At 58.0% G+C, this 24,275-nt stretch overlaps 1 protein-coding gene across 2 annotated transcripts; it reads right to left on the bottom strand.

The window, feature by feature from the left end:
• Positions 1–1,829: 1,829 nt before the first annotated feature.
• Positions 1,830–22,320, bottom strand: LOC101020307 (angiotensin-converting enzyme). 2 transcript variants are annotated; one of them, XM_003913262.4, is made up of 25 exons: positions 22,040–22,320; positions 21,285–21,452; positions 20,284–20,377; positions 19,472–19,615; positions 18,856–19,047; positions 18,198–18,295; positions 17,655–17,827; positions 16,720–16,943; positions 16,231–16,375; positions 15,846–15,944; positions 15,434–15,556; positions 14,864–15,075; positions 14,035–14,171; positions 12,688–12,846; positions 12,328–12,415; positions 10,610–10,753; positions 10,269–10,460; positions 8,360–8,457; positions 8,030–8,202; positions 5,769–5,992; positions 5,361–5,505; positions 4,956–5,054; positions 2,866–2,988; positions 2,444–2,631; positions 1,830–2,313 (listed from the first exon to the last, which is right to left on the bottom strand). In XM_003913262.4, exons 1-25 carry the CDS (start codon positions 22,289–22,291, stop codon positions 2,084–2,086), a joined length of 3,924 nt encoding a protein of 1,307 aa, XP_003913311.2. In that variant the 5' UTR covers positions 22,292–22,320; the 3' UTR covers positions 1,830–2,083. The 2 variants fall into 2 exon arrangements, with proteins under 2 accessions (XP_003913311.2, XP_009189232.2); XM_009190968.4 differs by lacking the exons at positions 14,864–15,075; positions 15,434–15,556; positions 15,846–15,944; ... (7 more) ...; positions 21,285–21,452; positions 22,040–22,320 and adding an exon at positions 14,340–14,850.
• Between the last annotated feature and the right edge of the window lie 1,955 nt (positions 22,321–24,275).

The raw sequence follows: 24,275 nt of genomic DNA, 5'->3' as shown, positions 1-24,275 counted from the left end.
AGGGTAAGCCTAGTCAGGCCAATGCAGTGGGGAGTTTCTCTTCCCCCAGCTGCAGTACAGTCCTTTGGGTGCTGAAAGCTGGTGACCTCACATTGTCCACAAGCTCTGACAGGCAGCATGAACCTCTGTGGTTCATAAAAATAGGAAAGGGGGGCCAGGCGTGGGCTTGTGGCTGTAATTCCAGCACTTTGGGAGGCCAAGGCGGGTGGATCACCTGAGGTCAGGAATTCGAGACCAGCCTGGCCAACATGATTAAACCCCATCTCTACTAAAAACACAAAAAATTAGCCAAGCGTGGTGGCGGGCGCCTGTAATCCCAGCTACTCAGGAGGTTGAGGCGGGACAATCGCTTGAACCCAGGAAGTGGAGGTTACAATGAGCTGAGATCATACCACTGCACTCCAGCCTGGGCAACAAGAGCAAGACTCCGTCTTAAAAAAAAAAAAAAAAAAGGAAAGGGGGTTATGTGATGATGACCTTTGGTAAACAAAGAGCTTTCAAAATATAGGCTGGGAAAAGGGGGGATAAGTCAAGAAGTCTTCAGTGGTAGATGGCTTGGAACTATTTAGAGGACATGTTTATAAATTCCATTGTCCTACGTAATCATAAACTTCCACCCTCTTTCAATCCTAAAATACCTCAGCCCCACATCCTGCTTTACAGAACGGGCCTGAACAGCCAAGCCTGTGCACAACATACACGCAGACACAGGCACACACAGACATGCACAGCACCTGGATTGGGGGGCAAAAGCTGTGGACTAAGGATACTGGGGGACAGATATTGGGAGATGGACCTGGCTAGGGTGAAGGCATCAGCAAAGCCCAGAGGAGACTCAGGGCCGAGGGTTCGACAGAGGGGCCAGGGTGGCTGGGGAGCCCCTGGCCCCAGCAAATGGATCGACTTCTATTTGGCCAGGTTTGAAGTCTGGCATTTAAATATCAGTAAAACAGATCTAGTTGCATGAAGTAATAAAAGGATGTATGGCTGTAAATATGGTGTGATCCCATTTAAAATACATGTGCTGAGAACAAGAAGTCTGGCAAGTCGTATACCAAAATGTCGGGCTTATCTCTTGATGTTGATATAAAGGGCTTTTATTTTCTTTACAGTTTTCTGTATTTTCCAAATTTCTACATAAACATACACATAAAAGTCATAAAAATGTCCCTCAAAATGACACTCCCTCCAATGCGGGGAGTGAGGAGGTGTGTGCTGGGATGCCAGCAGGGTGGCTGCTGGCAGCTAATCCCTGTGCAGGTGCAGCCAGCTGCCACACTCCGGCATCTGAGGCCCCTCTGCACTGGCAGTGTTAGAATGGTTGTCCGAGAGCCCAGGCTGTTCACGCGAGCAGAGGGTCATGGAGCTGGTACGGGCAGGAGCCAAGCTAAGCACTACGCCGGTGTGTGCCCTCCAGTGAGCACCCTCCATGAAGCCCTCCAAGGTACTCATCCCTGGGGCAGCCAATAACAGCTAGAAGTCTTCCCCTGGGGGGACCTGGCCACTTGTAGGGCAGGGAAGGGCTCCACTGCCGGTGGAAATGTGAGGCCAGCAGCCCAGGATGCCTGCTTCCCAGAGTCCTCCTTGGTCAGTGCTTGGGCCAGACAGGGGCTGCCTGCGGTGGTGGCAGAACAGTGGCCGGCTGCCTGGGCTGGAGGGAAGACAGGCACCAGGGCCAGGAGGTGGTGGGGCAGAGCTCTGGGGATTCTCCCCAGCTCCTGAAGGAGGATGGAGGAAGAAACCCAGTAACGGGACCCACTTGACTGCCAGGAGGCAGGAGAGCAGCCTGTCCCTGTCCCTGGCTTCCCTGTGAGGGACACAGACTCAGCTGGGGAGGGTAGGACTTTTAATTGTATTCACAGAGAGACTTGGAGAGGTGGGGCTCAGTGTTAGGCAGCCGTGTACTGGGAGAAGGGGGCAGGGGCTGGGGTGGCTGGTGGTCTGGAGGACTGGGAGGGAAGGGGGACAGGGACAGGGTGGGAGGAGCAGGGTGGGCTGGGGTGTGTCCTCAGTCGCCCACCAGTGTTCCCATCCCAGTCTCTGGTGGGAGGCCCTTGGGCAGGGCTGACCCAGCCGGGTCACCTCAGGAGTGTCTCAGCTCCACCTCAGAGCCGAACTGGGGCCCCTGGGGGTGCCGGTGGAGGCTTTGGTGGCGGATGCTGAAGAGCCGCTGGCTGAGGCCCAGGGTGGCTACCAGCAGGGCGATGCCCAGGAAGAGCAGCAGCCACTGGCCCACGCGGGCCTGCTGCGCATCCAGGTCCAGGCCCAGGAAGCTGACGCGGCCGCTGTCTGGGAGGGGCCCTTCTGAGCGAGCTGAGTGGGAAGCAAGGAGACAGCATGGGCAGGGCGAGGGCGCGGGGCAGGGCCAGGCTCCGAGGTCGCGGCCACTGGGCTTGGGAATGGGGTTAAGACCCGGGGCTGGAGGTGGGGCAGGTGGTGGTACCGGAGTTCGGTGTCCAGTTGTACTGCGGCCAGCCCAGCTTCTCCCCATGCAGCTCATTCTCCGTGCGGAGCCAGTCCAGCAGCGGCTTGAAGTAGCTCAGCATGGCCGAGGCGCTCATATTGGGCTGGCCCGTGATCAGCTGCATGGCTTCTGGCCACGGCCTACTGAAGCCCAGCTTCATGGCCGTCCTGGGGAGGCACGAGACAGGGAGGCTGAGTCATCCACTCTCCTCTCCATACCCACTCCCAGCTGAAACTTGTCCCAGGGCCCCAGGGCTCCAGGTGCGTAAGGAGATGGCACATCAGGCCGTCACACTGCAGGTGGGAGCTCCCGGCTCAAGAGCTAAAATGGCAAGTGTTCCCAGAAAAGCCCAGGGGCGCAGGCCAGAGCATGGAAACAAAGGAGGGCTGGAGGACACTCACGCCAGGCGCTGCCCTGCCTCCTTGGACTGGTAGATGTCACACTTGTGCAGGGGGCCCGTGTGGCCAGCTGCCTGGCACAGTGCTTCATGGAACTGGAACTGGATGATGAAGCTGATGAAGTACCTGGAGCAGAGGGAGGCCGTGGCCCGGGGCGGAGTTGGTTGAGGGTCTTATGCCACTGGGCCCCAGGTCCTTCTGCACATCACATGTGATATGTGCTAAGTCACATGGGCACAGCAGAGCCAAGACCCCCCAACCCTGCCCACTGCCATCAGGGTGAGCTCCCACACCCCAGCTGTTAGCATTGTCTGAGCCTCTTCCTAGCTGTGCCTGTGTAGATGCCTCCCACCCACAGGGCTGCCTCCACATCTCAGGAGGGCCTGCTCCACGGGGTCAGGGCAGAGCCCTTCAGAGATTTGGCAGGTGGCTTTGGAGGCAGTGAGGTCTCCATCCCTGGGGTATATGCAAGCAAAGGCAAGGTGTGGCCAAATGGGCCGTGTGGATCTGGTAGGGTGGTCTGGGCAGGGAAGCCAGTCCTACATGATCTTATCCAAAGCATCAGGAATTTGCTGGTAGAAATCTGCCAGTCAAGGCTGGAGGATTCTCGCCAGCTTAAAGTCTGGAGAGGTTTTAAATGTCCTGAGCCAGTGGCACAGGCCTTTTGCTTTGAATGCTGGGTGCAAGCCATGTACCACCGACTTCCCTGGTCTTTCCTTAAAGTGCTTTGCGAAGGCTGCTGGCCAGAACGCGGAATGTTTTTCTAGAGCAGCCAAATCTCCTTTGCCCGCCCCTGTTTGAAGAATTGTCTGCATTAAGCTGTGAAGCTAGCCATCACATCAGCTGGCTCCCGGGTGAGAGTCAGTGCCAGCTGGGAACCCCAGGGACCACTCCAGCAGGCAGGTGGGATCCCTGTCGTAAGTGTCATCTCTGGAACTCCGTCTAGGTCAGGCCTGTCTAAGGTGCTCCAGGGATGCCATCTTCCTGGACTCTGGGGACAGATTTCATCCCTCCCACAATCAAGTTATTAGCACTTGATGATGTGCTGGCATCATCCCAGGTGCCAGGAGGCAAGGTGGGCATGGGCCCTGCCCTCACTGGGCTTCCAGGGACCACAGGAGGCCAGGACCAGAGGCAGCCACAGCCCTCCAGGGGTGGCCTTCACTGCCTTCTGTACCTTGACTCCTGGGTGGCCTGGGCTACCTGTAGCCCGGGGGGACCTGGAACTCCAGCCTGAGGTCTCTCTAGCCCCCAGCCTCCCAGGGAGGCCCCAGATCACAAACAGCCTTGCTAGCCCTCAGCAAGTGCTCTCCTGGGGCACACAAAAGGAGAGGAGCCGCACTAGGCACACTCATCTGTGGCCACGTGACCTGCAGACCTAGTGTGCAGATACATTCCACTGGGGAGTGACTAATAGTGGGGTCCTGGCCACCACTACCTGAGGAGGCTGTGTATGAGACAGAATGCTAAGAAGTTAGCCATCGTACATCCTGTGAAATGGGGTTCACAGGTGAGGAAACGGAAGCTCACAGAAATTGAGGAATTTTCTCAAGGAAACAAAGTAATGGAGATGGGGTTTGGACCCAGTTCTCTCTGACCCCAGCCTGTGACTGTAACTTGCCCCATTAACCCTGACTCCCAACTTAACCGGGTCTCCAACCCTGCATTTTAGTGTCTAGAAGGGCTTCCAGGTACAATTCAAATTGTATCAAAGACAATGTTCAATGAAAGTAAAAGAATCACAATCTTGTTTTAAAAGCAAAACAAAACAAAACAGTGCTGAGCTCATGATCCAGCCATGAGTTATGGTTAATGTTAACTACTTAACCAAGGTCTGGTAACCATTAGCCAATTATTAGTTTGCGTTTCTGTGTTCAACTGTTTGGATGGTACAGACTCTCACCAAAACAATGTTCAAGAAAACAACCATCAGCCTTGGCAGTGGGTGAGTGGGTCCAGGCACCTGCACTGTGCGGCCAGCTCCCCCAGGTCTGCCCTGACTGGCAGAGCTTGTGGACCGGGCAGCGGCCGCAGTTTAAACACAAAGCTGTGGGTACTGCCCTCACAACGTGCCCTCCTGCCTTTCCCGTTACCTGATGTAAGGCACGCTAGAAGGAACGTGGAACTTGGCCCCTGGGTCAAAGTCACCTTGAGTCCTGGGCACCGGGGGGCAGAGGCCCTGGTACTTCAGCCTGTCGAGTGGGAATATACGTTGGAAGGTGAGTTTGGGGAGAACCAGGCTAGGGGTGGCAGTTTTGACTTGAAGGAGGGTCCCTGCACTTGGGGCTACACTGGGCACCCCATTCTCCTGCGTGCTGGGCCTCTGTGCACAATCACCCCGTTTTCCCCATCACTTACACACACATACATCATATGCACAGACACAATCATACACACACACACACACACACACATACACACACACACTCCCCTACCCTGGCCCATCCAGACACCCGCAGAGATCCCCCAGCCCACATCCTGTGGGAGTGTTCCAGAACCTGAGGCTCCACCACTCCTGGTTATAGTTCTCCTTGGTGATGCTTCCATCAAACACCCTCCAGCGCCACTGATCAACGAGATAGCTGAAGGGGATAAAGGCGATCTTGTCAAGCGCCATCTTCATCAGAAAGTTGATATCGTGCTCTGCAAGGGAAGGGAGGCCAGCTGTCAGACCCGGGGTCCTAGCGGCTTGGCCTTGGTGTGCCTGTGATGGTGGAGGGGTGGGGGTGCTGTATCTTTTCAGGCCCTGCGACCTGCCTCCTGGGATGGTCTGGATGGCTCCCTTCCTCCCCATTGCTCTGCCCCACACCTCTGCCCATGGGCCACTAAGTGCCCCTTTCCCACCTCCCAAGCTCACCACCCCTTCTTGGTCCTCAGCCCACCAGAGCCTCCCGCTTCTCTCTCACCATGGCTGCCACCCTCACTGCTCAGCAGGTTCAGACTGTGCAGGTGCTTGGGCGTAGACACTGAGAGGGCTAGCACGTCCCCAATGGCCTCATGGAAGCCGGGGTTGGCACCCTCCCTCAAGGCCACAGGCAAGTCTTTGTACTGCATGAAATACTGGATGTGGCCCATTTCGTGGTGGGCCACCACCAGGTCCTCCAAGTTCACGGTGGTGCACTGCTTGATCCTAGAAACAGTGGAGTGGGGGAAGAGGGTGTTGGGAGAGGACAGTGAGAAGCCCTGGGCATAAGATAATAGCGGGCCTTGCTACACCCAGTGCAGACCCCAGCACTGCAGCATGCAGGGGACACAGCACTGTGGGAGGGAGGGAAAGGGGAACCACTGAGTGACCTGAGAAAGAGGGAATCTGGGGGCAGAAGCCCCTACCGTCAGGTCGTTCAGGCCATTCCTCTGCCTCTCATTTTCCTGAATGACTCCAGCCCCCACCACCTATTGCTTTCTGACTGTACGAAGCGCTTGCTGTAGAGGCACTGGGACACTGGGCACTTTCTAGAATGTGTAGCCAGTGGGTTCCCATGTACACATGCTTTATCTCCCAAGACGGAGGCTCCCTGAAGGAAACAACTGTTTCTGTCAGGGGTGAGAGTGGGCAATTTTGCATCTCACGCGGCCAACAGCGACAAACTTATTCACCCCAAGAATTCTTATGGCCAGGATGAATGGCAGCTGCAGAGCTGCCCAAACCAGAAGGTTCCACCGTCTCTCGTCAATCCTTCCTTGTTCTCATTTACTTATTTATTTTTTATGAAATGGGGTCTCACTACGTTGCCCAGGATGGTCTCGAACTCCTGAGTTCAACCAGACTGCCTCAGCTTCCCAAAGTGCTGAGATTATAGGCGTGAGCTACCGCACCCGGCCCTTCCTTGTTTTGCAAACCAATTCAAACTGCAGGAAATTCTCTCTTGGATCTAACTGGAAGCCTTTCAGCTCAGGTGAATCCTGTTTTTCTGTCATTCTCAACTGGCGAGGGGGAAGGAAGAGTTGCCCAGCATCCCGGCCACAACGAGGCTGGGGTCTATCCAGCTTCTCCTCTGACTCCCCATAAAAGACCCCACAAGGGCTCTCATCCCCCAGATCCTGTCTCCTCTCAGCCCTGCGGCTGCAGTCCTTATCCCTGGAAGGGCCTGCACAGCCCAGGGAACCCCATCAGGTTTGGTTTCAGGCTCCCCGTGTCTGCTCTCCTTGTAAGAGACACTTCAGCTGTGACCGATTGTCTTTGCCACTTCTCCCAAGAGGGAGGGACTTTTTTCTCTTCCCCTGAATCTGGGTGAACTTGTGACTTGCTCTAGCCAATAAAACATGGCAGAAGTGACTCTGGGCCAGTTTTGAACCTAGCCTTGAGAACTGGCTGCGTCAGTGGTCGCTGTCGAGGATGCTGGCTGCCAGGTAATAAATCTGCCCACCTCAGATGCCACGCTGGGAGGGCGCCCAAGCTAGCCTGGAGAGATGCCTGACCCACCTCCAGCTGTTCCAGTCCTCCCACCCTAAGCACCCAACATGTGAGCCAAGAGGCCAGTGGGAACATGTGCCCCAGTATCTGCCACGTGGGAAAAACCGAGGACCTCAACTGACAGCCAGAACTGAGGCCCTGGACGGATGGCCCCACATGGAGCCATGCTGGCCAAGAGAGCTGCCCCCAACAGAGGGGGCCTTCTAGAGAAAGGCCATTTCCACTGTGTACTGCCTGAATTCCTGGCCCATAAAATCATAAGCATAATCAACTGATTGTTTCATACGGCTAAGCCGTATGATGCTTGGTTGCACAGCAATAGGTAACTAAAACGCCATCCTCCAAGGAAGGCAGCTTCTGAGCCTGTCAGGGGTGAGAGTAGATCTGTGCAGAGCCCCCAACATCCTCGTGTGTCACAGCACGTGCCCCCAGGGAGAGGCCAGCTCTATGCAGGGGAGGAGCTCCGAAGGAGGGAGGCGGGGCAGCCCACCGCGCTCAAACCCAGGACTGGGACCTTGAGCACTTCCCAGCGGCCAGGCTGACAGAGCTGTTGCGTGCTTCAGAAGCCCATCAGGTGGATGGGGTTTTCCTGCCAGAAGCCAACGCCTCTCTAGACCCTCAGTCCCAAACTCTGGCCCTGTCCCCATCCTGTCCTGCTGGCTCCGGCTGGGGGACAGTAGTGGAGCCTTTGCTTGGCTTATTTCCCTTGCCCGTGGGGCTCAGGAACGAAGCCTCAGCTCTAGCTGGATGTACCGGAAGTCCTTGCCGTTGTAGAAGTCCCAGGCCGAGGCGTGGCAGACCACCTCTCGCCCGTCAGTTGGCTTCTCCAGCATCGACTTGTTCCAGAACTCAGGAGGCACGGGCAGCAGCCCCAGGGAGGTGAAGAAATCATCAGCCTCCTTAAACATCCTCCGGGGCGTCCAGCCCTGCAAGCAGAGGGAGTTCTGCCCAAACTGGAGGTTCTGGGGACAGACTGCATGCTGCTGTGGGGGACCCAGGGGAGAGCCAAACTGGGGGAAACTCCTGAATCAGAGGGCCCCTCCCGTCTCAGCGGGGCCTCCCTGCCCCTGGGCCAGTGCAGACCTGCTTTAGCATGGCCTCCGTGGGGTCCATCGAGGGGGCTGAAGGGAAGGGCACCACCAAGTCATAGATGTTGGACCAGGTTTGCGCCCACATGTTCCCTGGAGAGGAGTGAGGGGGATGGCAGACAGAGGAAAGACAAATGTTACTTCTTAGGCTCAATGCCCTCCTGCAGGAACAGGGCTCCCGATCCCAGTCCTGCTAATTATAGTGGCATTTCTTGAGCACCTACTGTTTGCAAGTTTCGAGGCACCTGACATACACCACCTTCAGTGTGCACATCCAGCCCAGTAGGTCATTACTGCCCTGCTCTAGGTGGGGACCTTGCTGGTTATCAGGGAATCCAGGTGGTCTTCACTGTCCATGAGCAGTGGAGACCAATGTGACTAGCAACTGCTGACCTGCGAGGACATTACAGGTCCCCAGAACACCTATACCCCGGTGGCCACCTCTTATTGGCTCTGTGCCAAGAGCATTGTGTGAATTCACTTTCAATCCTGTCTGCACCCAGGTACGGGCACAATTCCCATTGGATAGTAAAGGAAACAGGCTGGAGAGTTAAGTGACCCCCCAACAGGGGCCCACGGCTCCTAAGGGGCAGGGCTGGGATTAAATGGCGGGCAGGCTGCTCTCTTCACCAGCCACTCTGCCATGTCCCCTCTGCACCACCTGAGGTCGGCGTCTGCAGCTCAGCAACTCTGGCAGGAATCAGCCATCTCCTTCAGGAGAGGCCGATGCCTCTGAGTTTAGGCTAAGAAAAGAGCCTAGTTCTCCAAGATGGAGGAAAAGGAAGACACTTAGGATGAGTGGCAGGCTCAGAAACAGATTTGGACTCAAGGCTCTTTCCTAACCAAGGGAGGTGAAGGTTCAGCTGACATCAGGTGAAGTCTAAAGTGCAAACCAGTGAGAGCGGCTTAGAGTGACGAGTGATGGAGGGAACATGAGAGAGGAGAGGGAGAGAGCCAGAGAGAGAGGGAGAGTGCATCAGTGTTGGGTTGCTCCCCTTTCCCCTTTTACCAATTGTCAGGGGCTGAGTTCTAAGGCCAGCTCTGCCCCAGCTCCCAGACCACCCTGGGCATGTTGCTTTTCTTCCTGGGGCCTGCGTTTCCCAGTTGGTGAACTGATGTCCACTGTGACATCACCAGATGTTCTCTGGTCTCACCAGAGAGGGGCTGAAGAGGGCCGGATTCCCAGCCTGTGTGGGAGCTAGACCCGCAGCCAGGCCACACTCTGGGGCCTCCCTTATGGTTTCTAAATGGTCTGAGGGCCTGTCTGGTCTCTCTGCTCCAGGAAAGTGTTCCTAACAGCCCATCAGGGACAGAGAACCAGTAGCGTCTGCTTTGCCTTACTGCCTACCATCCTTTACTGTCCTCACCGCCTACTTCACACATTCAGGGCATCTGAGATTGCAGCCCTTGGCAAAGGAGGGTCCAGGGTTGAAGTGGATTTACATTCTCAGGTTCTTCTTTGTTCCAGTTCCCTTGGCCTGAACATTGAGCCTCTCCTCTCATCCCCCACTTCCCATCTGTCAAACCCTGTCATCTTCCAAGGCCCTGCTCATAGGCCACCTCTTGGCAAAGCCTCCCCAACTCCCGCTCACAGCCCCTTCCTCACCCTCCAAGATCACACACTGTTGTGATGGGTGCCGTGGTCTCCTGGACAAGATTATTAACTTCTCCCCCCATCTATAGTGACTTGCCCAACATAGATCTGCAGTGAATGTGGAACCAGATGCAAGCGGGGGGCTCCCCACTCCCAGTGCCCACCCCTCTCCAGCCTGGGCAACCTTCCCCCAAGGGCTGGAGTCTCTCACTCCCCAGCCTGCTCCCTACCCTCTAGCCAGCCCTGTCCCAGCCCTCACTCACACTGTGGTCCATCTTTACCCTCCTCAAGGCCCGACATGTGCCCTTACCCAGCAGGTGAGCAGGGATGGGCCCCTCCAGATTGATGTGCTGGGCCCCGTAGTGGCGGTGCAGGGCCCGGCGCACATAGGCATGCAGGTTCAGGTACAGCGGCTGTAGCTCCTGGAAGAGGCGCTCCAGGTCTTGCTCCAGGGATGGTGTCTCGTACATAGACCTCCACGAGTCCCCGGCATCTACATAGCCTACAGAGGGGACACAGCCAGGCTCTCCCAACACCTCATTACCTGCCTCCTCCAGGGACCTACCTTCACCCAGGCTTGGGGTCTCACAGCACCTCTTTGAAGAACCTGAGGGGACCCGAGCGCCAGTGGTGTTGGTAGCAGGGACTCACCATTGAGCCGGGCAGCCTGGTTGATCAGTTCCACGTATTTTGGGTAAAACTGGAGGATGGCTCTCCCAGCCTTGTCTCGCCAGCCCTCCCATGCCCACAACAGTTCTTCATATTTCCGGGACGTGGCCATCACATTCGTCAGATCTGGTAGGGGGTTGAATGGCTTGAGCTCCAGCCCTTAGCTCACCTCTGCTTGTAAGGGGAGCTCAGAGAATTTCAGAACTGGAATAAAATTGGCAAGACCACATAAAAGTGACTGTACAGGCAGCAGGTCTAGAGAAATGGGAGAAAGGATGGGAGTGGCTCTCCAGCCCTGGCTTACAGGGTCCCCTGCTTAGGGCCACATGCTGCAGACACCTGCAGGACCTCAGCAGTCCTGTGAGGGACGTGCTTGAGCCTCTCTCCTTTCTTTCTTTCTTTTTTTTTTTTTTTTTGAGACAGGGTCTCACTCTGTCGCCCAGGCTAGAGTGCAGTGGTGCCATCATGGCTCACTGCAGCCTTGACCTTCCAGGCTCAAGCAATCCTTCCATCTCAGCCTCCCTAGTAGCTAGGACTACAGGCGTGCACCACCACATCCAACTAATTATTTGTATTTTATTTGTAGAGACAGTGTCTTGCTATGTTGCCCAGGCTGGGCTCAAGCGATTCTCATGCCTCAACCTCCCAAGTAGCTGGGACTACAAGCATCTGCCACCACACCCAGCTAACTTTTGTATTTTTAGTAGAGATGGGGTTTCACCATGTTGGCCAGGCTGGTCTCAAACTCCTGGCCTCGAGTGATCCATTCTCCTTGGCCTCCCAAAGTGCTGGGATTACAGGCATGAGCCACCGCACCCGGCCAGCCTCCACCCGACTTGGCATGCGTACCCACATCCACAACTTGTAGGCCAAACCCTGTCCTGGGAAAACTTTTTCTCCTGTTTATTTTCCATTTCCCCTTCTATTTGTCATTGTTCTAATGTGGGAGCTGGGCTGGGGGCCAGAAAGACCCATTTCTGGGTGGAGATTCTTCATGGAAGAATGTTTACGCCTTAAGTTCTCCAGCCCTGGAAAGGGTGGGTTGAGAGGGAGCTGGGAGGTTTCTGTGTGCGGGTCCTTGTGTCGGGGGTGAGCTCTTTCAAAGGGGCTGGGGTAAGAAGGACCACCCAGTGGGGAGAGCAGAGAGGACAGCCAAGAGCTGTCTACTCCTATCCAGCAGGAAGTGGCGGGGTCGGGGAAGGAAGTGAGAGGAATCAGAGACTCAGGTTCTAGTCTGGTGCTTTCAGCAGCTGTGTGACTCAGTTTCCTTATCAGTCACATGCTGGGAGAGGGGCTCAGGAAAGACAGAGAAAGTGAGGAAGTCAAGGGCAGGATCACGAAAGGAGGCCGGGGAAGCTAGAGTCCCCAAGTTCCCCTAATTTGGAGTCCAAGCCCATGAAATACAACTTTGAGATCCAGCTGCTCTCAGGGGTGGCATGCAGAGAGGACCGGAGAGATCGGATACCCTTAAGTAGAGGGCGGTTCTGAGGGAGGGGCAGCAGATTGGGGTGTGGTATGAAGTAGGTGTCGGTTCTCAGTGGGACAAAGAAGCCCCCTCGTGGAAAACAAGGAAGGGCATTTCCTGGGCACGCTGACTCCAAGAGCGAGGGGAGCCCAACTCTGTGCTCTCACCCAGCACCCCCGGGCCCCATGCCAGCCCCAGCCCTAGCCTCTCACTCAGCCTGCACGTGAGCCCTCACCTGGCTCGAGCTGCAGGCAGCTGCCATTCGTGTGGCACACAGTGGCCACGCTGTAGGTGGTTTCCATGTCCAACAGGATCTTGTTGTACTGCAGGAGGAAGGAGAGAGGCATTGAGCTGTACTCCTTTGTGCTTGGTCTCTCTGTGGCCTGCACTGCCCCCAGGCCCCATGGGCTGGCGAGTGGGGAGCCGGGGAGCTGGGGAGCGCTGCCTTCTCGGCAATTCTGAGGTGCACATCACATGGCAGATGCCATGACTTGATATAACGAGGAAGAGGAAGCAGAGTGAAGGCCAGGCCAGACCCTGTGTTGGGCTCACTGCCCCAGGATTCCCCTCTCCCCGTTCCTTGCGAGCCACACACCTCCTCCAGCTCCTGGGCAGGCAGCGCTGCCCGTTCTAGGTCCTGAACCTTCTTTATGATCCGCTTGATCGTGGTGTTCTGGAAGTGGTTCACATCAAACCTCCTGGCCTGGGTGCCGTACTTCAGAGTATGGTTGGCTATTTGCATGTTCTTCTGCAGCTGAGGGCACAGGGGGATGGTGTCATGGGGCCCAGGAGCTCCGGAGCAGCCTCTGAATGGGAGGCCCCAAGTGGGAGCTGAGGGCTGGAGGTGGTGGTGAGAGGGCAATGGGATTAAGTTGCAACCTTTGCCTATAAGACCCTGTGCAAGCTGGACTGCTGATAACATGCTGGATGCAGTACTCACCCTCCCCAGATGCCTGTGGTCAAGCAGGACATATCCAGGCAGGGGCAGGGAAGAGAAGACCCCCTTAAAGGCTCCCCCTTAGGAAGGAGCCAGCTTGATATCAGCTCTGTGGCCTCTCTGAGCCTCAGAGTTAATATCAAATCCCATCTGTAAAATGGGAGTAAGTTCACCAATTTTGCAAGGCTCTTGAGAAAAAGATGAGGCAACAGATTGAAGTGCCAAGGAACAGTAAGTGTGTGGCTCACTGTGGCATAATTTGTGCTCAGTCAGATAGGCAGGGAATGAGGGTAGAGAGGAAGTGTAGCCCCTTTTGTAGAGGAGACAAACAGGGGCTTTCAATCTCTTAAAAAACGATTTGAGCACCACTTATTTATGTACAAATTATTCTGTTACTAGAGATTGATTTTTGTTTGTTTGAATAGAGACTGGATCTTGCTATGTTGCCCAAGCTGGTCTCCAACTCCTGGCCTTAAGTGATCCTCCCACCTAGGCCTCCCAGAGACTGATTTTTAAGGAAAGAAGAATTGCTCAGGCATTGAGTAAATGTACACCAGAATCTGAAATTGAGCTTTTTTTTTTTTTTTTTTTTTTTTTTAAAGACAGAGTATCCCTCTGTTGCTCAGGCTGGAGTGCAGTGGCACCATCTTGGCTCACTGCAAACTCCGCCTCCCGGGTTCACGACATTCTCCTGCCTCAGCCTCCTGAGTACTAGGACTACAGGTGCCCGCCACCACGCCTGGCTAATTTTTTGTATGTTGAGTAGAGATGGGGTTTCACCATGTTAACCAGGATGGCCTTGATCTCCTGACCTCGTGATCTGCCCGCCTCAGCCTCCCAAAGTGCTGGGATTACAGGCATGAGCCACCGCTCCCGGCCCGAAACTGAGTATTGTTTTAAATATTCAATTTAAAATGTGGTAGCATCCCCACTTCATGGTGAGCGGGACAGCGTTTCTGTGTGTGTGCACATGCGCAGGTTTGGGGGTGGAGAGGCGGCTCCCACCAGAATCTTGCTGGTCTCTGTGGTAATGTTGGTGTTGTAGTTCCAGTTGGCCTCGGCATACTCGTTCCACACCACCTGGGATGTCCGGTCATATTCCTCCACGAACTTGCTGGCCTCAGCCTCATCGGTCACCAGGTCTGCGGGACAGAGTGGAGGGAAACAGACAAACCTCTGCCTCCCCTCTCCAGTTTGTGGTCTCACCAGAAGCCATTATCCCTCTCCCACTCCCTTGTACCCTGCCCCTGTCCCTACCCGACCCTGCCTCTCCCACCCCGGCACCCTGCCCCTCCCCTGCATGGTCCCACTTGGACTCTCGGCTGATGTCTGGCGGGCTGTCGCCTGGTGGGTGATTGTCTGGCCGCTGGTTGTCGCCTGGCTGCTTGTCCCATGGGTGACTGTCACCTGTCGGGTTGCCTGCTGGCTGGGGACCAGCAGGGGGTGCCCGTAGCAGAGCAGCAGGAAGAGGAGGTTGGGAAGTCCTGCAGTAGCCCAACCCTGGCCCATAGCCGCAGGAGAGCAGAGCCCTGCAGCCACCGTCCCCTGGCCAATAAGAGCGGAGCCCGCAGTGTGACCTCATAGAGCCCTGTATCTGGCTTCCTCTGGAGGGGGAGGGGCCCTCAGGTCTTAGCACACCCTCTCTAGGATGCTGGGGGAAAGACATGCCTGTCCCCACTTGCAGGCACTGCTGATGAGCTCGGGGGGCTGCCTGGCCCTCCAGGACAGGGTACCAGGGCTCAGCTGGTAGGAGCTGACCAGGAACCTGGGGCCTGGGCCAAGCCCAGAGTTGAGGACCCACCTTAGCCCCCACCACCCTCACTCAGGGCTTTACCGATGCCCTCCGGGTAGTTGTCAGGCAACGGTGGGCGCCATTGGTACTCAGGCCAGCCCAGGACCTCGCCGTTCTGCCGGTTCTGCTCCTGCAGCCACTGGGTGACCGGCTGGAAATAGTTGAGCAGTGGCTGGGCGTCCAGGGTGTCTGAGCCGACCATGTCCTTCAGCACCTCCTGCCAGGGCCTGGAGGAGCCAGCCTGCAGCACCTTCCTGGTGGGCAGAGTGGGTACCATGGGCACAGGGGACTCAGGCTAGAGTCTGCTCCTGGACTCCAGCCCACATGCCCCTGGCCACTTCCGCCCCTGCAATGGACTGCAGAAACTGCAGCAGTAAGATCCTGGGGCCTGGGATCTCTGTGATGGTGGCAGGGGGCATTTGTCTCGCCCCATGCCAGCCAGAAGGCCCACTCAATAAATACTTGATGAGAGAGCGAGGAGACAGGCATCCACATCAGTCCAGCTCTGTGATTGGCACCCCCCACTCTGTCAGAGCAGCCAATCGCCCCCGCCATACCCTTTGCCAGCCACTCCCCTCTGCCTCCCACTTCCCCCCGCTTCCCGCCACACACCGGAGCTTGGCCCCTGCCTTGGTGGACTGGTAGATGTCACATTGGTGCAGTGGGCCCTCATAGCCTGCCTCCTTGCACAGGGCTTCATGGAACTGGAACTGCAGGACGAAACTCACAAAGTACCTGCAGGCACAGGCTGAGAGTTAGGGGAAGATCGTGGGGGGCCAGGAACAGGAGTCCCTTGCCCAGGCACCATCCAGCTTTGCAGGGCAGAGGCTGGACCAGAAGCTATCTTAGGGGAGAAGGGAGACCCAAGACAGGCTCAGAAGAGAGGGCCACTCTAACTCCAGGCCTTTGAGGTCTGGAGGAGCATGGGGACAAGCCCTGGGGATGTGGCAGCTAGAATCACAAGAGGAGGAGAAGGGGACTGAGGGTGTGACAGTACTCGGGGGTGGGGTAGGGGTGCTAGTACCTGATGTATGGTGTCACATTTGGAACATGAAACTTAGCTCCAGCATCAAAGTGGGTTTCGTTTCGGGTAACAGGAGGACAGATCCCCTGATACTTGGTTCTGGAAAAGGATGGTCAAATTGTCTTAGGGCCTAGAGGTTGCACACAGATGGATTTAGCTTTTGCAGAAAAGGCTTTTCCACCCAACAACCCTTCCCTATCCTGAGGAACTGGGGAAGACTCCCTGGAAGAGGGAGTTTCAGGCAGGAAAGGAGAAGGCGGTAGGTCACAGAGGGGGACATCATTAGTGAGGAGAGGCTAGAACTGGCTGGGGCAGGAGGTGCCTGGCTGTCCAGGAGGCTGGGGAGGGCTAGTTGGGGAGAAGGCTTTTCTATCCCTCCTCTCACCGAAGATACCACCAGTCGAAGTTGTAGTGGGAAGGAGGAGTACGCCCATTAAAGACCCCCCAGCGCCACTGGTCCACCAAGTAGCCAAAGGGCAGGAAGGCAATTTTTTCCAGTGCCATCTTTAGCAAGTAATTGATGTCACTTTCTGTTGGGAGATGAGAGGAGACGGGAGAGGTCAGAGGTCAGAGGGAGAAGAGGGTCCCCTAAGAGTGGTGGGTTGGTGGAGGCAGCAGGAAGTGAGGCTGGGGAGACGCAGAGAAGGTAAGGCTGGTCCTCGAGACCCTGGGCCCTGCTTGGAAGAGGACCCCCGGGTGTTGTTGAGGTGGGCTCAGTGTGCACTGTGAGGCTCTGGGTGGATCCCAAACCCTGCCTAACCTGGGGCCGGGAGGCAGAAAGAAGGGCAGAGCTGAGTGGGGCAAGTGAGGTCCTGCTGTGGGATGGAGTGGGGTTTAGGTGAGGCTGGGTGGGGGCCTCTCAGCCCTCCCATACCCGTGTCATTGGTGACACGGTCCAGCAGGCCGATTTTGTGCAGATGTGCAGGAGTAGAGACCGAGAGTGCCAGCACGTCCCCAATGGCCTCATGGAAGCCGGGGTTGGCCCCCCCGCGCAGGGAGACGGGCAGGTCCTTGTACTGCAGGTAGTACTGTATATGGCCCATCTCGTGGTGCACTGTAGAGAGCTGGTCCATCGTGACCCGTGTGCATTGCTTGATCCTGGGGTGTAGAGAGGGTGAGGGTAAGGGTGAAGGACGGGCAGGACAGGGCAGGGCCAGGGCACAGGGCAGATTGGCACCTGAGAGACAGGAATGAGGAGGGTGCTGCCCTGGGGCATGAAACCACAGTAGAAACAAGCAAATTCTTTTTTTTTTTTTTTTTTGAGATGGAGTCTCACTCTGTTGCCCAGGTTGGAATGCAGTGGCACAATCTCAGCTCACTGCAACCTCCACCTGCCAGGTTCAAGAGATTCTCCTGCCTCAGCCTCCCGAGTAGCTGGGATTATGGGTGCCCGCCATGATCCCCAGCTAATTTGTTTTTGTATTTTTAGTAGAGAAGGGGTTTTGCCATGTTGGCCAGGCAGGTCTCAAACTCCTGTCCTCAGGTGATCTACCCACCTTGACCTCCCAAAGTGCTGGGATTACAGATGTGAGCCACCACGCCTGGCCGAAACAAGCAAATTATTTACCCCGCCCTGGCTCACCACCATTTGGGCCTTCTTCCTTCGTTCCAAGGTACAGAGATGACTATTTGTCAAAGCTGCCAGGGAAGGTGGACTAACAGGCCTCCTATGTCCCCTCACCCTGGAATAGATCCAGCCCCTGGCCAGAGCTAGGGCAGGGTAGAGGCAGGCCTGGGAACCAGCTTCCGTGCACCTGGGCTGCCTGCCTTTCCCCGAACCCCAGAACCCTGCTCTTCCCATGTCTAGACCTGAAGTCTTTCCTGTTGTAGAAGTCCCAAGCCGAGGCGTGGCACACCACCTCCCGCCCGTCGGCCGGCTTCTCCAGCATCGACCCTTCCCAGAACTCGGGAGGCATGGGGGAGAGCTCCAGGGAGGTGAAGAACTCCTCTGCCACCCGGAACATGTGCGTGGCATTCCAGCCCTGGAGGCGGGGTGTGGAGACAGGTCAGGGGAGCCCACTCTGGCTGGCCTGGGGACAGGGCTGGGGTCCCCCTCTCGGGTCAACTCCCTGTGCATGAAAGCTTCTCTGCTCTGTGGCCACCATTCCCAGAGGCAGGGCCCTTGCTGCCCACCGCAGATGAGTGAAAGTGCATTGCTGCTCTCATCTGGCCACTGTGGAGCCTGGAGGGAGGAGCTGGCACCTCACTGAGGGGGCCGACCCCAGCTCACTGCACCTACAGACACACCAAGCTGCTGCTTGGTACTCGACCCCTTCCCACCTCTCTGCCCATCTCTGACTCCCTCTTTTTGCACCCCACCCCCGCCACCCCAGGCTTGAGCCCAGAGCTTACCTGCTGCAGCATAGTACTGGTGACGTCGAGGTTGGGCTTGTCTGGGAAAGGCACCACCATGTCGTAGATGTTTTCCCAGCTCTGGGCCCACATGTCTCCTAGATGAGAAAAGAAGGGGACAGCTTGGCTCCCTGCCTGGCTGTGCCTGCTTCTCCATGAGTCGCTGAGCGACCCTGGGGCCAACACCTACACCCTGTGGCCCTCAAGGGCTGCAGGCCTGGCTTAGGGCCAGAAATCTCACACATCAGTCCCATCCTCACTCTTCCGAAGGCCACATGTCCTGGGACTGCAAGATGCTGTCACTGTCCTTTCTGGCTGTGCCAGGTCCCAGCCACTCAATCCTAAGGCAGGCCCACAGCGCTTGTTTCCTTGGGCATAAGCTAGGCTGATGGCTCCTCCACTGGACCCAGGGCCAGAGCCTTTGGTTTGACCCCTAGCTCTCTGACCACTAAGTCCCTCACGACCCTGAGCCTCAGGGTCCCCACCTGTAAAGTGGGAACACGAATGGTCTCCTGCATGTGAAGCAAACAGTATGATGCCCCACACATGTGAGAGGTGATGGTCACAACCTGCCTTCCCTTACCCTGGACATCCCCCACCCCTATGCCTGGACCCACACTTCCCTGGGACTCATACGGAGGCAAGGCCAGGTCCTTACCCAGCAGATGAGCAGGGATGGGTCCCCTGAGGTTGATGTATCTGTCCCCATATCGGCGATGCAGTGCACGGCGGACGAAGGCATGGAGGTTCAGGTAGAGGGGCTCTAGCTGTTGGTAGAGGTGCTCCAGATCGTCCTCAAAAGTGGGGGAGTTGTACCAGGAGCGCCAGTAGGCCCCCGTGTCTGTGAAGCCTGGGGGCGTGGGGGTGGGGTATGCAGCTCAGGCCAAAGGCTCAGACCTCAGCTTCTCAGCTGTAAGTCGGCTCTTCCACTGGCTCGAGGCCTGTGGATCTGCAGCTAGCTGGAAAATTGGCTTGAGGGTTGCCACTCTACAATTTCTAATTAGCTACAGCCAGCTAAATAGATCCTGGAGGTTCCCAGAGGAAAAGAGGAGCACCAGGGCCAGAAGCAACAGCAGGACAGCCATGTGGGGCAGGCCAGCAGCACAGTCCAGGCACACTGGGTGCAGGCTGGTCCCACCTCCACTTTCTGGGAAACTCAGGGCCTGCTGGAATCGTCGTACCAGCTGCTCTGCCTGGCTCTGGGCTGGGACTCTGGGGAGACAGCCGAGAGAGGGCACCTGGCGCAGTTCCTGGACGGGGAGAGGGCTGCTCACCGTCCTGCTTGTAGGCTTCATTGCTGAGGGCAGTGAAGTCCTCGTACAGCGGTTTCAGCGGGATGCCCGCGGCGTTGTGCCAGCCCTCCCAGGCAAACAGGAGCATGGCGTAGCTTCGTGAGGAAGCCAGGATGTTGGTGAGGTCTGAGACACAGGCAGGCAGGGTCGGTGAGGAGGCCTCCATGTTGAAGTCTGCAACGGCCTTCACCAGAGCCTGCACCAGTCCTCACTGCTCCCACCAGCTTCCTGAACATCACGGTGCCCCCAGAGCCAGGCGCCACCTACAGGCCTGATGGGAGGTGGCCAGGAGCTACAGAAACACCCAGGCAGGGCCTCCGCCCCCAGAGACATGACCACCTAAGGTGGTCGACACCAAGGGGACACCCAAAGGCCAAAACCCAGGCAGACACTTGGCGGCCTATTGGAGGAGTGCCTTCCTCCAAGCTGCTCGTAAAGGGGGCTGGAGCGGGGTTTAAGGGGAAGCCAAGAGGGGTCCCTGGCCTGAGGGCTCTTGGGGAACGTGAGAGGACCCACGAAAGGGGAAACCAGGCAGCCAGGAGGAAAGTCTAGGAGTGATGGGAGAGGCCGAGGCACACACAGAAGTGGGGGCTGCAGCTGGAGGTTCCGGAAGTCCACTTGCCAAGAGAAGCAGGGTGTGGGGGCATCTGCACCCTCCAGCCCCAGTTGAAGGGCAACGCCTTTGGGTTTACCTGCTGTCTCCACAGACCCTACACAACTGCACGATCCCGAGTGCAGCAGGGCAATGTGGGAGCACTAGGGCACCTCTGAGAGGGGAGACGCAGGGGCCGTACCTGGGTCCAGGGACCAGCAGGTGGCAGTCTTGTTGGGGAGGCAGACCTTGGCGGTGGAGTAGATCCTGCTCATGTTGCTTAGCAGGGCATTGTACTGGGGAGTCAGAGGGGAGGAATGTTCTGGTGACCAACCCCTGGGACATCTGCCCTCCCCTTGCTGCTAGAAGAAGGAGCCCACAGAGTGGATGTAGCTTGGACAAGGCCACTCAGTGGCACCGGGGCACTTCTGATCACTAACACACGAGTCCTCTGCCAGTGGAGGCAGCCTGTGGAGTCGGGGGCAGGAGTCCTGAAAGTCAGGGTCAGGGTCAAGTCCCAGCTTGGTACCGCCCTGCAGTGAGGGCAGATTCCTCCCATTCTCTGGCTTTGGTGACTTCTCAGTCTTTCTTAACCTTTTCTCTCTCTCTCTTTTTTGGGATGGAGGTCTCACACTGTCACTCAGGCTGGGGTGCAGTAGTGCAATCACAGCTCACTGTAGCCTTGACCTCCTGGGTTCAGGTGATCCTTCCACCTCAGCCTCAATAGTAGATGGGACTGTAGGTGCACGCACCACCAAGCCCAGCTAATTTTTTGTATTATTATTATTATTTTTTTTTGTAGAGATGAGGTTTTGCCATGTTGGCCAGGCTGGTCTTGAACTACTGGGCTCAAGCGATGCACCCACTTCAGCCTCCCAAAGCGCTGGGATTACAGGCGTGAGACACTGCGCCCAGCCCTTCTCAACCCTTCCAAGGAAGCTCATAAACCAGCCTAGATAGAGGCGTATTTGATTTTGGCTTCCTACTCCAGAATGCTTCCTTTAACAGAAAGTAACACCCCACCCCATCTCCAAGAAAAATCAATGCTTCAGAAAGCCATTCTGTGCATACCTGGGCTTTCCCTTCTGCCAGGGCCCATATGGATCCCAGGGTCCTTCCTTCCCTGACGGGCTGCTCTCCCCCAACCCCCACGATGGGGCACTGGGAGGCCGCCCCCAAGCTCTCCCTCGGCCCTCAGCCCACCTGCTGCCGCTTAGCCAGGGGCAGGTTGGCAGAGCCCAGGGTGCCCACAGCTCCGATGATCTTGCGCAGCTCCGGGTCAGTGAAGTTCTGCCAGATCGGTTCATACAGCTCCTTGGCCTTCTGGCCCCAGGCCTCGGCAAACTCCTGGCTGAGCAGGGCTGCTTCCTCCTATGGGCACCAGGAGGGCAGGCAGGGTGTAGGCAGGACGCCGCTTAGATGCACGCCATAGAGGGGAAGCCACGGTGCTGGGGGAGGGGAGGAAGGCCAAGGGCTTCCAGAGCCCGAGCCCTGGGGAGATCCCTGCGGGAGACCTTAGTTTGCGGAAGCCGCGCTTCCTCCTTCTGGAAGGAATCTGCCTCATGGGAAAGGTGGAGCAGAAATTGGGACCACAAAAGAGGCCAGACGAGTGGAGAGTGAATGGACAGTGCAGTGCGGTGACAGTGACAGCGTCTGGAGGTGAGCAGGCAGCGGCCCGAGAGCGCGGGGGCCACAGAGCGGAGTCCAGCACCCTCGGCAAAGGCGGGCGCGGCCTCGGAGCAGCCCGCCTCATCCATCCAATTCGTGCATGCTGGGAGCGGAGGCCGTGCGCGCAGCCTGGCGCTCGGGCCCCCAGGCTGCTGACTGTTGGGGCGAGGGTGGGGGGTCGGGGTGGGGTTCGGGCCCAGGGCGCCAGCCTGCCCGCCCCACAAGCCGGCCGCGCGCTGTGATTGGCCGCCGCGGCCCCGCCCCGCCCCCACCCGGGCCCGGGCGCCCACCTGGCGCCGTGCATTCTCGGCGGTGATGTTGGTGTCGTGCGCCCAGCTGGCGGCCACGCTCTGGAACAGCACCTGTTCGGCGCTCGAATTGTAGCTCTGCGCGAAGAGTTGCGCCCCGGCCTCGTCGGCGGAAAAGTTGCCGGGCTGCAGCCCGGGGTCCAGGGCCAGCGCGGGCTGCGGCGGTAGCAGCAGCAGCAGTAGCAGCGGCTGCAGCAGCGGCGCCGGTCCCCGGCGGCCCCAGGCGGCCCCCATGACGCGGTGCGCGGTGCTCGGCGCTGCCCCCTCTCCCGCGCCGCGGCCGCCCTGCGGGTTATAAAACCCAACACACCCCCGCCCCCGCCGCGCCGCGCTTCCTCCTCCGCTCCAAAGTCCCCCGCGACGCGGGCCTTGGTTCCTGGCCCGCCCCGGGCAGGGGCGCGGGCCGGGGAGGGGCCGAGGTGCAGTCCGAGGGTGGCGGGATGGGGCTGGGTCGGGCTCCCGCAGAGGAAGCTGGAGAAAGGGCCTCCTCTCTTTTGAAGATGGGGACCCGGCAGTTTGCCAGAACACCCGAGCCTGCCCACCGTGCGGCCGCGCAGCCTCGGCTGGGGCCCGGGAGCCCAGCGGCCTCCGGCTGGATCTTCCCGGCCTGACCCCCTGGAGCTTCCCGCCTCCGGAGTGACAAGGCCGGGGCCCCAGGAGCTGTCCGCAGGCGCCGCTAGTGCGGCGGGGATGGGGCTGATGGGGCCTGGCCGGCTTCTTCACCAGGCCGTGGTCGAGGGGCGGGGACGTCGCCTGCCGGAGGTGGGGGTGTGGCGGGGGGAGAGGAGCGGGAGGGGGGACGGACCTTAGGTGTCCCGCAGACGCCTCCGGGAGGTGCTGGAAAGGCTCAGGGCGGCCGGCACACCTGGGGCTTGGGGCGGGGGGCTGCCAGGGAGAGAGAGCCTAGAGCCACGGAGCGCAGGAGCTTTGGAGCGCCTGCCCTCTTTTCCCCGGGGACACAGGCTGCCAGTCAGTCGCTCCGCAGAAAACAGTACACACGATCCCAACAGAATCCTAGAACCCGAGGCTGGCAGGCTTTGAGAGCGACACGAAGCCTCAGAGATAAGAACAACCCCCTCATTTTACAGATGAAGAAATTGCCACTCAGGTTGAGAGGCTTGCTCCAAGTCACCTGAGGTCTCCACGTTCCTCTGTCTTTTCCTGTCTCATCCACGTGTCCCTCAAAGTGACAAGTGTGGGGGAGGGAGGACAGTGTTGTCCTACCGGCGCACAGGGCGGTTGTGGAGGCCTCCTCTGCCCCATGGCGCCTGCCGAGAGGCGGGAGGCACCTTGACTCTGGCAGAGGCCCTGCGGCGCAGTGGGAGGTGGGGCAATGGAGGAACCGCGGGGTGAAGCTGAGCGGTGGGATCAGGGAAGGAGCCAAGGACAGCTGCTCCCAAGACCCTAACCCATTAGGCTGCTGGGGCTGTTGGGAATCACTTGGGCTTCTGGGTGAGTGGGGGATGGTGTCTGTGGCCCTGAGGGACGCGTGCGCCTTCCCGTGCAGTGTGGAGTGCGTGCAGGAGGCTGCGACCCGGTGTACCCCTGTGAGGTGCACCTCCAGTGAGCTCGCACTGTCTTGTCAGATAACGTGGTGCCAGGGGAGAGGGGACGGTGGGGAGAGGAAGAAGGTGGCTGTCCCTAGCCCTGGAGGGAGAAGGCAGGGCCTTGTTAAACGCTGGCCAGGAGAGGACAGCTGGGGTCAGGCCTGGCCCTGGCCCACTTTGCCAGCCTCCCTCCTGACCTGCAGTTTTCCCTCACAACTCCTCCCTGCCCAGTTTGGCTTGGAGAACCAGTGGATACCAGGGGACGTGGGTGCACTTCAGGGCCGGCTACGTGGGTGGACATTTGTGATCAGAGCAGCCCCATGGAGGGCCAGGGGCCAGGGGAGGGCAAGGTGGTGACCTGGGCTCTCCTCCCAGGAGCCACCCTGCTCTCAGGGGTCCTAACAGCTTGGTCTTCCAGGCTTTGAGGGCCGTGGGTGTCTGTGTGCAAATGAGCTGCTGTCTTCTGGGAGGAAGCAGTCTCTTTGTGGACAGAGGCTTGGGTAGGGGAGAGAGGAGAGTGGGGCTCTGTCAGTTTTTGAAGGAGGGGTCCAAGGGAGGGGAGATGAGTAGAGAGGAGAGGAGCCTGAGGCCTAAGCTGTATCCGGAACCCCTCAGCCAGAGGCCGACCTTGCCTCCAAAGAGCTCCTGAGAACCCTGTTCAGGAGGATGGA

This window comes from Papio anubis, chromosome 17, assembly GCF_008728515.1.
Source record: "Papio anubis isolate 15944 chromosome 17, Panubis1.0, whole genome shotgun sequence".
Classification (NCBI taxonomy): domain Eukaryota; kingdom Metazoa; phylum Chordata; class Mammalia; order Primates; family Cercopithecidae; genus Papio; species Papio anubis.
The sequence above is the reverse complement of the archived record's forward strand: the minus strand, read 5'-3'. Positions and strand labels throughout refer to the sequence as shown.

Excerpts from the sequence above, each read along its gene's own strand:
- LOC101020307 (XM_003913262.4), bottom strand. The coding sequence starts at position 22,291 with ATGGGGGCCGCCTGGGGCCGCCGGGGACCGGCGCCGCTGCTGCAGCCG. Across the intron at positions 18,296-18,855 it reads CATCCCTGCTCATCTGCTGG|GAGACATGTGGGCCCAGAGC; the intron begins GTAAGGACCTGG and ends TTTCTCATCTAG. Across the intron at positions 8,203-8,359 it reads CGGAGGCCATGCTAAAGCAG|GGCTGGACGCCCCGGAGGAT; the intron begins GTCTGCACTGGC and ends CTCTGCTTGCAG.